Source organism: Sycon ciliatum, chromosome 2 (genome assembly GCF_964019385.1).
Source record: "Sycon ciliatum chromosome 2, ocSycCili1.1, whole genome shotgun sequence".
Classification (NCBI taxonomy): Eukaryota; Metazoa; Porifera; class Calcarea; order Leucosolenida; family Sycettidae; genus Sycon; species Sycon ciliatum.
The window spans coordinates 19,882,040-19,898,062 of NC_088644.1; the positions used below are offsets into that span (position 1 = coordinate 19,882,040).

Sequence of the window (16,023 nt, forward strand, 5' to 3'; positions counted from 1 at the left end):
ATATAGTGCATACTCATTTCTTTTCTTTCATTTCATGCCAATGTGGATGGATACACTGGGGATCATAAATTAGACAATAAAAAAGACAGTAGAAGTTGAGAAGTTCTTCGCAGTGGCTCTCTGGAGAGCATTGCATAGGACACCCTTTATAAAAAAAAAAGTCTGGAGCAGATGAGAGAAGCAGTGAACACTCCCCTTGCTACAGCGGTACACTGACTCACGGTGCAAAGTCACAAACAATTAGTACTTAGCTAGGGGCCGTCCGGTTACCGATTGTTTTTACAAAACGAAAAGTTTTAGTATTTTTCAGCCCCCACCCACCCACCCACCTTTACTGCAGGTAAAACGAATTCCAATAAAATATTGAAGTCAATTTTCGACACCCAGAAGTAACTGGGCATTCTCCATCAGCATTCAATATAGTATTATCAAAACGAAACTCCATCAAACCCACCCACCCACAAACGAAAACATTTCGTTTTGAAAATATTATTGGTAACCTTGGACGGCTCCTTATGTACACACCATAATGACTCACAACAGACAAACACAGCAGACTGACACAAAAGACTGATACAGTACTCACAAACAGACTGACACTCGCAACAGAATGACATTCACAACACTATACACGAGACGTTTTCAGTTTATCCTGATCTTCCTCATTGTCAGACATGGTTTGCGGGTGCTGCTGCTGAGCTCCTTGCTGAGGGGTGGTGGGTTGATGTGACACAATTTGTAATCCAAGCTGTTCTTGTTGCTGCTGCTGTTGCTGACCCAAAACTCGCATCTGCGTGCCTTGTGGAGATGGAATATTGGCAGGGGGCATGTAACCACCTACATGTACACTTGGAGATCTTGCACACTCCGGGGCCAGAGCAGGCTCCTCCAGAGTGCCTAGCTGCTGGAGACCCGGTTGCAGTAAAGGCTGCAGGCACTGTTGACGGCGTTCAAATTCACGACGTGAGGCATACTGAAGGGCATCCAAAATAATCACACACACACAAACACACACACACACACACACACACACACACACACACACACACACACACACACACACAAACATACAAACATACAGACATTCAGTTTAGTCAGTCAGTCAGTCAGTCAGTCAGTCAGTCAGTCAGTCAGTCAGTCAGTCAGTCAGTCAGTCAGTCAGTCAGTCAGTCAGTCAGTCAGTCAGTCAGACAGACACATACACACAAATGCATGACACACAGGAGAATACGTGCACATCCAGCAAAGGATACAAAAACAGGAGTGTACTACTCCGCTTGGTTTGGCGGCTTTAGCCCATGGCGGAATTTTCGTTGACGTAAGCTTTTTTAAGGAGATCATGACTCATGAGTCATACTGTATGTGGATCCGATGTACTATGAGTTTGGAGTAAAAGCTAACGGTTTTGAAAGCGGCAAAAACTTTTCACCCATTCCTTACAGAATTCAATCTCTTGGATGCATACCATCACCGCTACTGTGTGACTTATGGATATAAAAAAAAGTTGTGTTTGTGTTCTTTGACTTCGATTTTCTGCATTTTCTGGAGACTCACGAGATGCCCAAATTCGCATGTAAATTTTCAAAAATTCTCCCGGGAAGGTCCCCGGACCACTCCCAAACTCCTTCCTCCGGCAATGGGTGGTCACGGATCGACTTACTGTATGCAGATAGTTGGCAGCATGGCCCATATCCGTAGCTATCTGTTTCTCAAACGAAGGGGGATGTTTCGGCAATACATCTCTAGATGATGTCAACGTTGACGCAGCTGGATGACGTGTGGGGGACCAAGCAGAGCGTGGCTCTACAGCCTGCTCCGTTGTTGACTGGCTGGCCAGCATTGACGTGGCCAAAGATAGACGCTGATAGGTGTATGCCTGTAATACACACACACACACACACACACACACACACACACACACACACACACACACACACACACACACACACACGTGGCATATGACAACACACAGTCATCAGGGAGCCGCTGAATACATACAGAGGGAGAAAACCATTGCACGGTGCTGTCAAGATTGTTGTTGCTGTTGTTTGTTGTCCAACAGCACTGCTGGGTGCCGAAGAAGGTAGTGCCGAAGAAAGAACAGGCTATAATTTCACCAAGCACAGCATACCAATGTATACACAGTGACACAACTGTGCAAAGATCATGAAGATCAGAACGACCTAGGCTACAAGGTTGACCCCCAGTTCTTCGGCATCCGACAGTACTGTATGCATGTTTTCGTAGATTTTCAGAGGCCCCTACATACGTATACAAGACAGGTTACATACAGCGCGTTGTGACAGTTATCGACTTGATGAGCAGCTTTTCGGCGCAGCTTTTACATTACATTTTGGGGCAGCAAGGCGGAGGGTGAATATTCTGTGTAGAGAAGTGCAGCCTGGATATGAATATTTGGGTGTTGAAAGAATCCCTTACAGCATCACGTGCCACTGACGAGCCAGTACCGGTAGTTGCCAGGCTGAGGTCTGGATATAAGCTAGCATAGACACTGCCACCGGGAGTAAGGCCAGATGACCTGACAGATGACCTGAGAGTTGATTCAGGATCAGGATGTGGAGGGGATCCTGGAGAGATTGTTGATTGGCTCTCACGCATGAGATCCTCACCGGCTACGAATGGTAGAAACACACAAGCCAGAATAGAGGACACTCGGGCAAGTTGAAAACACATGCACGTTCAACCCTACAGCGATGCAAACAATAATTATTCCAGCATAGCCTATCTAACGGCACTATCCACGACATAGGCTACACAACAGGAAACGATTTAACCCTGTTCATGGTATCAGCATTAACAAATCCCACACCAAGCAACAAGTCATACTCGACACAAAAATTCAAGTAGGAGAGCCCAAGACATCAAGACGCATGAAAAGCAAGAGTTGGTGCCTACAACAACGCCAACCGTTTACGGGTAGTGTTGTGCATCAGCAGTGAAGATGAAAAGAAAAAAACAACAAAATGAAGAACACAAGCAGTGAGAACTTACCACTTTCCTTCAAGGACTCCAAGAAATCCATCGCCCCTCTTGGTGGAATCCAAGACGGATTGCTCAAAGAGAAATGGAGCAATGACAGCTTCTCCTTGTAGCTATCTCCATGACTGGCAGCACCTGCAACAAACGAATTATCTTCGGTAGCCATGGCAGAATCAGATTCACCACCAGCACCACCAGGACCTGACGGAGGGCCAAACTTCTTGCTGCCACCAGCCTAGTAGAAGATTAGATAAAGACACACACAATGCACACCATCATCAGAAGAGACAATTGAGAGAGCAGTAAGATGCTGATGCAGACCAGGTCCATGCATGCATGCATACTAGTGCAGCACCGTGATTACCAGGTTGCCACATCATTACAGCTAGGACACAATCTATCCAGACATTAATTACTCGTCGTGCTCTCAGTGAGATACAGCCCAAGACAGTTGCCTCACTTCGGAACTTACTGTGGGTGCTCTCGTTGCAAGCGCAGCAAATGAGCAGATATCTCCAACACCTGTCATAGCATCACAGATATAGTGTCCACCCAACACATAACAGGAGAACAGTCAGAACAGCAAATATTGTACAGGCACTGCAGAATACAGTCATATAGGCAGTATGGCAGGATACATACAGGCAGCACTGCAGAATATATCATTCATGAGAATTATATTTCTTGAAATCTGCAGTATCTCACACTGCTGAAACAAAGTTCTCAGACTGTGAAAGCAGCGGGCATAGATGTCCTGTAGCTGCACTGGAGGCTGTTCTTCAATGCAAAAAGTCCTGGAAACTGCCTTTACATACCAGCAAGTGACACTGTGAAAACTATGAGGAAAGAGTTACACCAGCAGCACAGCACAAGTACAGGAACACACACTGGCAACAATGCACGCCAACATTACATTCGGTTCATCTCATCAAGAGTCCATAATGCATGGCCTCTTGATCTCACCAATAACACACACACACACACACACACACACACACACACACACACACACACACACACACACACACACACACACACAGGCTTTCCAGCTTCCGTACCGTGAACTCGGATGGTAAACTTTTGGAAGAAGTTGATGATTTCCTCAGAGCGCGGTCTTAGGTAGAAGAAGAGTATGAGTGGCGTCAAAATAGGACTCAGCAGCTGCTCCACGCAGAACGCCTGTGTGCAGGAGATATTACATGGAGAGAGCAAGCAGAGAGACAGGCCGGACCACCAATATCTATATGTCACCAAACACTTTGGTTGACGTCAGTTGGCAGAGATAAGCTAACAATACAATAGTGTATTGTGATTTACTTGAAGAGCAACATGCGCCTCGCCCGACAAACATATTTGCCGCCATAATGCATACTGGGGGAGGGGGGCTTGAAGAAAGGGCCCAGGCCAGAAGACAACGCTACGCAGAAGCTAACTACAGTCTGTTAAAAAAAACTAGATGAGATGCCTGGCTTGAAAATTGGAACCGGATTGACTTTTTCCTATTCTAAACTTTGATAGGAAGTACGGCATGTCCATTATGACAGAGGTTCATCAGAAAACATTCTAGAATTTGAAGTTTCCATGATTTTTGGTTGAAAAACCAACCTCATCATTTTCTGAAAGGACTGTAGTATTTGTGCCCCCCCCCCCCACACACATTCTGAGACAATACCACCAAGCAACTGTCAGCTACTTACCACACGGTATGGGAATAGGAGGCCGACTGCTTCCATCACCTGCATGAGAGGACAACATACCCCAAACATATTGACTGTGCTATTTACATAACGGATGCACGCACCCCATACATCCAGCATACACCTTTCTATCTCATGACACACACGCACACACACATACACACACACACACCACACACAACACACACACGCACAATGCTGATGGTACTGGACAGTGAGAGTTAGTATCAGTTACCGAGACTCCAATGCCAACACACTCCATAGAAACGATGGATAGACTAGTGACAGTGTCCTGTCTGTCAGGGTTTGGGCTCTGGGGATATTTAATTGCATCAATATTGAAGGTGTCCCGGTATTGGGCAGCATGGCAGGCGCTGGTTTGCCACTCTGGTTTGTGCACCAAACATAAAATTAATGATGATGCCATTCAAAGGCCTTCATAACTAACACTTGCTGGGCAAACAAATCGTGCTACTTAGAAGATGTGAAACCTTCCTCTAAGTGTAGTATAGGGGGGAAGCGGATAGTGAAGGTTTATCATTCAGTACATACGATAGGCAACTTGTTGCCATGTAGTGCACAAACTAACCGGGATCGTGTGTGCATTTCCACGCCAGTTGGGAATTGGTCCTTGAAACGTGCCACGGAAAACCTCCTCAAGCAATTCTTCAGGGCACGAACCATCGTCCTGAACACATGAGAAAGTAATTGAAGGCAGGCACAAATATATAAGCCACATGTACCAGTATCACAGTACGAAGAACAAGTCTGAAATCAGGGTAAACGAGTGTGTCTAGAGCAAGTTACAATAATTATCTGTTTGCACCCTAACAGCTAAAAAAAAGTCCACAATTTCACACTGAATGCTTGAACACAACATGTTTAAATACGGAAATCTCAAGGCTACTTGTGCAAGTACTCAGTCATTCTTGTACATGTACAAGTGATTCGACAAACTGGTAGTGAGAGCATGATTTACACGGGAGAACAAGGAATTAGGGCCAAAGTTCAGCATGTCATTGGCCGTGCCGATCGACAGAAGCATGGCAACAACTGCCGTATGTCAGTTTGTACGAATCTTACAAGATTTTACAGTTCACCTCAGCCTCCCTGACAGGCTTTTTTATGTCCCGTACCGTAAGGCGCCAGTGTTACATCGAAGGTGAACTAGGCCTAACTAGCCGAGTGAAATTCTACCCAGGCCATCAGGGGAGACACTATTGGTGTTCCTAGCAGCCGAGCTAGCTGTCAGGGCACATGTGCCTCGAATTGTGAGCGACCACACAGAGTCAATCAAACCAGTATACTAGTACATGTATACCCAGCATTGCAGTACTCACATGAGGGCTAAGCATACGTGCCATGCCGACGATGATGCCCAGCACGAAAACAGCCAACGCCACACGAGGTGCAAGCATCTGGGATTCCATCACTCCCAACACAATAAGCAGGGCAAACAGAACGCCACTGATGAACTTGACGGGCCTGCAAATCAAAAACAGAATAAAACAACACAGTCATATGCACATGACCACATAGTAGTACTGTACATGAAGTTACTAGCAAAAAAAATCACATACATCACCATACTTTTCACGCATTCGACAGCGGAAAACAATGCAACCTAAAATTGTACATGTACGTGGATGTGGATGAGAGTGTCAACAAAGGGAGGTGGGGCGTATGGAAGGTGTGCGTACTGTGGGTAAGCTGAATTGGACTTTCACCACGCATGTGGAGATAAACCTACGTGCTCATAAATACATGTGTGCACACACTTTCGTATAGTCCATTACATCACATACCGCGCAATAACTTTGATCACGGGCGATATGAATAGGTTGATGTACTTGGTGGCTGGATCATAGGCTTTAGCCAATCTGCAGGAAATGAAACAGACAGCATCAGGATTACGTGACTTGACAAGGGCAATAAAGCAATTCCACCTCTACCACATGCGCTCTATGGCGCTCTCCCATGCGCATGCGGTCGACGTGGACTTGTTTTATTGATAAACAGGCCGGAAGCTGAGGCTTACCTACCGCAAACTGAAGTTATTCCACCCACTCCATTACTTGGGCTAATGAGGTAAATAGAGCTATCTTAAAGTCTCACCATGCAGAGCAAATTGTAGAGTAAGAGACTGAAGCTTCATGTAAGGCACTAACATGGACCAGTGGTTACTAAATAAGGTGACACATTTACTCAAATAATTGTCAGCTGCTTGTAGACAGTATACAATGCAAGGATTTGTTTCTTCTTCTGTAGTACATAAATGCCTGAGAAATGTACCTTTGCGTAAACCGGTGTTCGGGTTCATTGTACAAACGCAGCTTCTGCCTTGCATATGGTGACCTGCAAGCATACGGGTGAAGGCATGAAAAAGCATCCAAATATCATACTTGATGCTATTGGTGTATACAATGCCACAAACATCTCGCTTTACAAAGGAACAGGGCACAAAGCCTGTTCGGTCCTCCACCTTCTTCCATCATACGATTAGTAATATTACTACATGTATTAATAGTTCGCAGCACTGAGTTATGTCTTGTCTCATGTCACCATCTGTGCATACGCGGTTCGGGCACACGTGCGTGCTCGCGGCTCGCGCGAACTGAACCATGTGAACCGTGAGCAGTACTTTGATCCATACTTGCATGCAACCTACCCTTATTCATACATGTACTGATAGTGCAGTCAGTTCTGTTGTTAGTTTTCTGTTTCGCAAGTGGAGACAAGTTGTAGTTTGTTTTCCTCTGCTCGAATGATGTGTTTGTTCTTGCAATAAGTCCTTCCGAATAATACCTTTCTCCTTGTCTGAGTCATGTTCCATCGTGTCTGTTGTGAGAGTCAAGTGACTTTATTAGTGAGGGTTGTGACAGCCCGGACAGCCCGGACAGCACGAGATTACGAGTCCAGTGATCCGACAAAGCCATTTAGTGGTCCCTCGGCACCGATATGCTAATCATTTCTGCCCATATCCAAGCTGCAAGCACCATTGAATATCGGACCACAACAAGAGCTGTGGTAACTTGTAAGTCACCAGTGCTACTCATGCGACTGCTGGCCCTCTATCAAGTCTTCCGATTTCCTTCAGCTGTGCATGTGCACACTAGAGAGTGATAGATACAGATACACACAAAGAGAGAGAGAGAGAGAGAGAGAGAGAGAGAGAGAGAGAGAGAGAGAGATTTGACATGAACTCACCAGCTGCGCAGACTAAACGCTCCAGCTTTTTGTTGAATAGTCTGCATTGGAAGTGCACACAGAACATAGAACACTTCTTGCAAGACTTTCAAAGACACGAAACCAGAAAACTAGAGATCAGGAGCAAGTACGAGCAATAAAAGACATGAACAGAAAAAAGAAAAGCAGACAGAAGAATCGCAAGAAGCAGCGGCGGCAAAGGTGGCAACAGCAAAGCCAGGTAGTACCCCAAGCAAAGATACCAGTATCGTTGACCTAGTATTCACATAGGCTATTGACACCACAGCAGCAGCAGCAGAGGCACCTACCTCTCCCAACATGGACATAGTGTGGCACAACTGCCACATGAAGATCAGCGGTGACAAGACCATTGTGATCACGGCATACAATGCAATCGTGTTCCTCATCCTGCCAACACAACGTGAAAGACATAAACCCACAGCAACAGCAGGTCAACACTAAGCAGGACAACAATAACAGTAGGAAATAGTGGTTGTGACTTCGGTGATTTCGGTGATGATTGATTCCTCAGCCTACACAAGCTCAACTGATATGGAGTGAATTCCCCGGAACACTGTGTATTGAGCAGGGAGTGGTGCTTTCTTGCAGGTTTGCCGAGTCGAAGGTTCGATGGACTTCTCGTGTGTTCTGGACGGCAGTCGTTCGTCAGTCAAGTGTCAAGTCAAGTCGGCGGAATAGCATGAGCTCCAGTGTGGGGAGCAAAACCTTTCCTAACAATAACAGCAATGAAGAAATTGACAATAGAACTCACGTTGCAGCTAGTGTGCGTGCCGGCGTTGAGTGAAATCTGCTCTTCAAATTGGAGCTGTCTGCAAACGGTGCACCCGGACCCCCTGGACAAGTAGAAGCAAACACGCGAACGCACACACGCACACACACATACACACACACACGAAGGACACATTTAGACGAAAATCATCAAGGACTCTCAGCTAAGGCCGAGCAGATTGCCACGTCCATCATACCAAGAGTTAATACACAAGAGCAAGGGAAGACCGTATGGTAAAACCCGTATCTAACCTAACCAATCAAGGGACTGCAGAATGATGTCCTTCCATTATCAATGACACGACTGGAAATGACACTCTTTAGCTCTAGTTTTAGTGCTCCTCTGGGACAGAGTTTCCGTATCAGACTGGTCCCATGGCAGGCTTTACTGTCATTGTCATAACTAGTAGAAGGAGGCGGTGTTTTCATAATTACGCTCTTCAAAGCAGTTAAACTTAAAAGCAACTCGGCACTAACTGAAGGGAATAAACTTGAGATCCAGGCAGGCAAAAATGAAACACAAAAAGCATGCAATCACTGCAAAACACAAGCAGCACAACAAACACAACGGACATGCTTGCATTAGTGCTTACAAAAGAGAATCATTTCATAGAGGTATTTCAACTCCTCTGTAAAGTACATCCTGAGCAGGAGACAGAGACACACGCACACACACACAAAGACACACACAGACACACACAGAGATACACACATAAACAAACAAAACACACAACAGAGTTCAGAATTGAATACAGCCAGTAAAAGGAATTGAACTATAGCCTTGGTTCCATAATAGCAGCACCATGCCTCAACCCTTCGTAACAATAGCACCGATACACCGTTTGCAGGATGAATGACAGCTCAAGTATACCGGTAGTTTAGAAAGAGAGGTCAGAGCCCAGCTACTGCATGCATGCACACAGACAGACGAAGACCCCCCCCCCCCCCCCCCCACACACACACACACAAATGAACAAGTACAAAGGACTGACCTTGTTCCCATACACGGCACATGGAACTCAACCGGGAGTACATTCTTGGAGACCAACGCAATCGTGTAGTTCTTGAAGCGCAGAATTCGATTATGAATATCTGAAGAAACAATACAAAAACAACAAGGCATCCCCAAATCAATCTAACCTGACTGCTAACGCTACTAGCCGTGGGTGTATAGTACAGATAAGAGAACTGCATCAAACAAAGTACATGCCCAGTGATCGAGTCTGAGAATAACAATGAACAAGGTGAATTTCAGCTTGACATGGGTGTGCATAGGAAGACAAATGGTACCGGTGGGCAAAGGAGAAGGCATGTGCACCTATCAGAGATCTGGACACAGCGGAAAGTGAGAGAAGCATGCTGACTCATCATCAGCATTTGTACATACCCAGCTCTGTCACCCGGTCACTCTGCACAGAGATGTGGTGGACTTCCTGAGCTTTGATAATTGCCCTCACAACTTGCTCCCAAGTGTAGTTCTCCAACTGAGACTATCAGCAAGAAGACAAAACACGAGAAGACATGGCAGTGCTCAACATCAAAGGTATGCAAATATTTCCCACCGTAGATACTGTTACAGACAGCGTTCTAGTCACTAATGCCATGAGTGAAAGTGCAGTGCTGCAATAGACAAGTGCACTGCAACAAACGCTTTCAAATTAACCTCGTTTACAAGATGGCTCAAAACAGGATAGCTTCACTTAGATACATCCGGTGGGGTTCACCGGACTTCTTCGGATGACCTAAGGTAAGCAGAGGCCTCCTTCGAATGATGTGACGTTTCATATCCCTCCTTTTTTTTAAGTCGATTCGCAGCATACACGCATTTGTGAGTTCCTGAGGTTAGACATAGAATCTTCAAGGTAATTCCACTCAACAATATACCGGTACATGCTATATGATAAGAAGAAGCCACAACCATCGGCCGATGACATACCGGATTGATATTGAGAACGTCATTGTAGAACCGCCTTATTCCCCACATCTCGTGTATGCAGACAACCGCACGGATAACACGTTGAACCAGAAAGATTGAAGCAAAGAGTAGGTAGGCATACCACACCCAGCTCGACCTGCAGACCACACAGTAACAATTGCATTCAGAACACACAAAACGAAAACACACATCAGAAATTCGCACGCCAATCTAACAGAATGACAATCTAACAGCACATTATGTAATATACATGTACATGGCTGTAGTCCCATACCCATGCTAGGTCACCGGCAACGGTACCTACCTGCCTGCAAAGAAGTCTTCAAGTGAAATGATATTCCAGACGTCCACATCGTGGTCACTATCAACATTGACATAGGCATCATGGGCAAGATGGGCTGTGTGATGTGTGGTGCTGGTTGAATTGATAAAGCTGGCATTATGCGCTGTGAAGTAGTGTTCTAGAAACTCCTCCAGACGAACACGTGTTGGCGACATTTCCATCAGAGCTCTAAATTTAACCCCAGTCACGAGCACCGTTGCCAAAAATATCACGAACAGGAATTGACTGCAGAAAAACAATAGCAGAATAGCATGATGAGTTCAGCGTGGGACAAGCATTCAGGAGATTATGGAGATCAACTGCAGTGTTTGCCATACCAAGTAGAAAATAGTACTGAACTAGCACATTAGCTAGCGCCAAGCAGTCAACTGCAAGTGATCCACACAAGATTACAGCAACACTAACAGGTGATATGTGCATACGAGTTTGCATTCGCAAAAGTACAAATATATTTCCCTCAATGCCGTGCAAATTCTCAGACAATCCCCATTCATCATGTCACTGTCTATCATCATAGCGCGACATACCAGTACATGCAATACATGCACTGCACGTCTTTGCATGACAACCATGTGTACCAGTGGTGGTGGTGTTTGTGTGTGTGTTTTTGTGTGTATGAGAGAGAGAGAGAGAGAGAGAGAGAGAGAGAGAGAGAGAGAGAGAGAGAGAGAGGGAGAGGGAGAGAGAGCATAGTGCAAGCCTGTGAATGCATGCATGCGTTTTGTGAAGTGTACCACACACACGCAAACCCCAGAAAGGTTTTCGAAGACAAGCAAAAGACATGCGACCACACAGCAAAACCAGCAACAACAAGGTACGTACACTATGCCAAGGATCTCCTCCAAGCAATAGCACATGAAGCCTTTGCCTTCCCAGAACCGATAGACGTGAAAACGACTTGAAGTTAAGGACCATGGTTTGCAAGCATCAGTATTACAATAAATACTTCTTCTAAGCATGTAATGCGGTAACATGACAATATGAGGAACTATATGGCACGAGTGTCACTCGGAGAACCAGTAAGTGCAACTACAAGTATCATACCGCAGTTGGTGGGACAGAGTTTTACAAACACAGGGAATCCTTCTTCTAATACAGCAGCAGCTGTTACTGCCCCAGGAAAGCATAACAAAACCACTGGAAAAGTGGAGAAATGCTATGCATTTCACAACGTGCAATGTACTCTCAACGAATTTCAAAACGCAATTCCTGCGTCGAGACTCAACGATTCAAAATATTCAACAGGTGACATGAAGGATTTCAGCCTTTGAGAATCTATTCACAAACTAAACATGCACATCAGTGATAATTTAGTGGGACATGGGAGGTACATGTACAGTCAAACTCGTGAATAGCAACCTCAAGTATAACAACTTGCAAATAATGACACAATTATCAGACATATTGACAATTTGACTGTATACTTTCAACCTCACAAATGACGACGACTCGTGAATAACGGCACGTTTCTCATGCAAGATCGAGAGCCGTTATTCTCAAGGTCGACTGCACTGTGTAGCAACCACCATGTGCTACGTACATACCAACCCTGTCAATACAGACTGGTGGGCTTTCTGCACAGGTCAAGCTGGTTGTTGAGCATGATGTGAAGCCCTGATGTGAACAGTCACTACTACAAGATCTATACTCAATTGTTTTAATACCAGACTTCACGACGACGGATAACTGAGCAGGTAAAGCGGTCTATAAGTCCAGATCAAGTTCAATACAGTACAGTAGCTGATACTTCCCAATACTAGAAATAACCCATAGACACCAATACCCAGACTCATCCCACCAAAACAGGACATGCCAGTCAAGAAGAGGATATCGATGAGAAGTAGCGGTCCAAATCGTTTATGTGACGCCATCGACTATCCCCTGCACCAAATAAAAGGGAGAGAACAAACGAATCAAACACAGAGAAGACTCTTCACGTACAGAATGTTATACCGAGTATAATACTAATAGTTACAGTTCGCATGTCACTCATGGAAGGATCCATGGGCTTAACGCATCTGCCAATGAAATCCAGGCAGAAGAGCCAACAAAAGGCATCTCAATATTGTTAGAATGTATCGCACTGAGTATGCATACCGGTATTATGGAGAAAAAAAGGGTTGGTTGACTGGCTGGATCAACACATTTCAGGGTGTACAGTGGAAAGCAGAAGACCAGTAGGCAACAGCGTGAAGGAAGATTGGTACTATTACACATCAGTCATCATTCTCCTCGACATACCTGACTTCAAAGGACGAATGTTCGGAGGTAATTCAGGGTCGTTCGTCTCAGCGTCGGTGCTTTCCAGCCGAGAGTAGCGCACCTCATTGAACGACATCTCTATTTCCTTCTTTTACCAAGCCAGATCACAGGCATTTAGTAAATCCAAGGTGGGCTACTACTAGGCGCTACGGCCCAAGAAATTGGCTGCTGTCCGCAGTAGTTCAAATAGAAACAACCGCAATTTCTACAAGGGACAATAAGGGTAATGAAAGCCTGTTCCTGAGTGCTTCGTTCCCTCTTACTCAGCCACGACGAAGTAAACTAAAAGTTAAATGTTAGAAGCTGTCCAATCACAACACGCTGAGCTCTCCGCCTACTCAATCTTGTGAAACAATTATTTCGACTTCACGTCCTTTCTCGATCTTCTTCAAACTTCACCATTCCTTTGCTTTTTCCTACTGCTTGTTCCGTGCTGTGATTGTTCTGGGAAGCGAAGCCCTGCATAATCATGACAGTCATCGTCATTTCGATCTTTCAGTGACGTCACGTCGTACATAACCATGATGTCATCAGACTGTTCAGGGATCGGGAGTTGTAAAGTACCGACGTTCTGCTGATCTGTGATTCATGTTCACAAGACTGTCAAGAGTTCATAACCCCCGGCCCCGGGGTTATGAACTCTTGATGTTCATGATCTGAATCATCTAATCATGATCGACAGCGCAGTACGAGTGCATTATGCAGTGAACTGACCGAGCTCAGGCAGAAAAAAAACAATCAAGAAAACAGCAGTATTCACAATGACTTTTGTTGATTGTTGTCACAGGACGACAATATACTGTATGTAAATGTATTAGTACTACATAAGAATTCCTTCTGCCACTACTGAGAGATGGTATGTAGATGAGTAAGGGAACTAGCTCTCTGAAAGGCGAATACTGTAGAATGAAATAGTGCTGTGGTCATAAGTTGCACCGACCATCTCATCAGTTGAATCATTTTCCAGAATAGATATCAGTTTTGTTCCAGTGGCCGGCGCACAAAGGAATGCTCTGTAAAGCGTGCACAGCATTACTGGAATGGGAAGCACACGATGGCTCCTGCTATCAAGCATTGCCATATGCGTGGCATCGGTTAGAGCCATGTCAAATGCAGAAAAGTCTCTGCTCAGGTATGTTGCTTATACATAATTATAAATCGGCCACTCACACCAAGACAGCATAAATCCCCGGATAGTTATGTATTCTTGATCACACTCATGTGTGTAGTCACGTAACTATTAGTGTAACTGTGGCCTGTAGCTATTACATTGTAGCTATTTGCTACTAAGTCGTGGCAATTCAATAGTTTCATACTACCCCGGGGATATTTGTATTCGTGTGCTCATTCCCTATTCTTGATCAGCAAGTGAAATGTTGAGCAGTTCTATAAACTCAAGGACTAGTACCGTACTGGTTTTCCCTGACTGCATTCATGCCGTTTTGAAGCAATGCGCTTGAAGCTCTGAAGTCCCCGCACAGTGCAGCCCAGGTCCCGTCTGTGTGTGTGTGTGTGTGTTTGTTTGTGTGTGTGTGTATGTGGTGTGTGTGTGTGTGTGTGTGTGTGTGTGTGCGTGTGTATGTGGTGTGTGTGTGTGTATGTGTGTGTGTGTATGTATGTATGTATGCGGTGTGTACACGTGTGTGTGTGTGTGTGTGTGTGTGTGTGTACGCATGTGGGTGGGTGTACGCTTGTGTGTGTGGGGGGGGGGGGGCATACATACAGTAAACACAAATAGGGCCGGCCGAGGTACCGTAGAATCCCGCGGATAAGCCCATGGGCTTATCTGTTTCACAAGGACATTTCGGTGGGCTTATACGAGAACATGGGCTTATACGCGGGCATGGGCTTATACGCCGACACCAAGTTGTGCTATTGAAAAGTATCAAGGAAGTGAGAAGTACATTGCTGAAAACCACTGTGCAAACAAAAACAACCGATGATTGTGCTGAAATGTACGAAAACAAACGATAATGTGCATGTACTACGTACATGCAAGAGTTCATAACCCCCAAGAGTGTGCAACTCCTGATCAGTCCCTGTATGGAAGCCCGCTCGGCGGAATTCCTTCATTGCGTCATTTTTGGTGCAGTGCGATGAGTCACTCCGATGAATTCTTCTAAAATTTACAGTCAAACCAGGATGCTTCCCCAGGGTAAACTGCCTAAACTGCGATTCTAGTCTGAGTCTGAGCCTCAACGACAAGAAGCAAGGCAAAAGTAAAACAAAGCATACGACCCAAGAGACAAAACTATTTATTTTTTCGATGCAATGGTGACTCTTCGCCGACTTCGGCTTCATCGCCTTCTTCTTTCACCAGTGCAGTCAGACTCTTCAAGAACAATTTCTTCCCCAGGCCATCAGCATATTTCCGGTGCTTTCCTCGAAGATGATTTCAAATGGTTGAGGAACTTGAGAGACTGATGATACGTCGAAGGAGCATTTTTCGGCTGAGTTGCACAGCTATCAGAATGATTGTCCTCGACGGCAATGCATTATTTTTAACAGCGTCCTCACTTCTTCCTGTCGCGATGTCCATGGATTCTTGGAGAAAGAGTTTGTTTTTGAGAAAGTACGACTTGGACGTAGATCTACGTCCGAAATGTCTTCAAAAAAAGCTTCGAAAAGTCGAGGCTACAGCCTTGAGTTAGGAGCGGTTCAGGGTATAGTTTCCAGAAATCGCAAAGAACCCAAATTTACCTCGGATGACAAGCTGCGCATGACGTAATGTAGGAATTTCGCCGAGCACTGGGTCTATGCCCGTTGCACACTCTTGGGGGTTATGAACT

General features: G+C 45.2%; 2 protein-coding genes across 3 annotated transcripts in view; one reads left to right on the plus strand and one right to left on the minus strand.

The window, feature by feature from the left end:
* Positions 1–473: 473 nt before the first annotated feature.
* LOC135809087 (autophagy-related protein 9A-like) lies at positions 474–13,665 on the minus strand. The gene is made up of 22 exons (XM_065322349.1): positions 13,214–13,665; positions 12,804–12,853; positions 11,795–11,859; positions 10,934–11,197; positions 10,630–10,765; positions 10,081–10,183; positions 9,686–9,785; positions 9,287–9,336; positions 8,677–8,758; positions 8,213–8,312; positions 7,905–7,945; positions 6,990–7,052; positions 6,503–6,577; positions 6,038–6,182; positions 5,287–5,385; positions 4,698–4,736; positions 4,059–4,179; positions 3,473–3,522; positions 3,013–3,235; positions 2,440–2,633; positions 1,661–1,876; positions 474–973 (listed from the first exon to the last, which is right to left on the minus strand). The coding sequence occupies exons 1-22, from the start codon at positions 13,308–13,310 to the stop codon at positions 626–628; spliced, it is 2,661 nt and encodes an 886-aa protein (XP_065178421.1). The 5' UTR covers positions 13,311–13,665; the 3' UTR covers positions 474–625.
* Positions 13,666–13,968: 303 nt separating this feature from the next.
* The window catches only part of LOC135809088 (ER degradation-enhancing alpha-mannosidase-like protein 3), a 29,278-nt gene continuing 27,223 nt past the window's right edge, over positions 13,969–16,023 (plus strand). For both annotated transcript variants that reach the window (XM_065322350.1, XM_065322351.1), the window contains exon 1: positions 13,969–14,366. In XM_065322350.1, the coding sequence (XP_065178422.1) occupies positions 14,275–14,366 (92 nt within the window). In that variant the 5' untranslated portion in view covers positions 13,969–14,274. The remainder of the gene's footprint in view (positions 14,367–16,023) is intronic.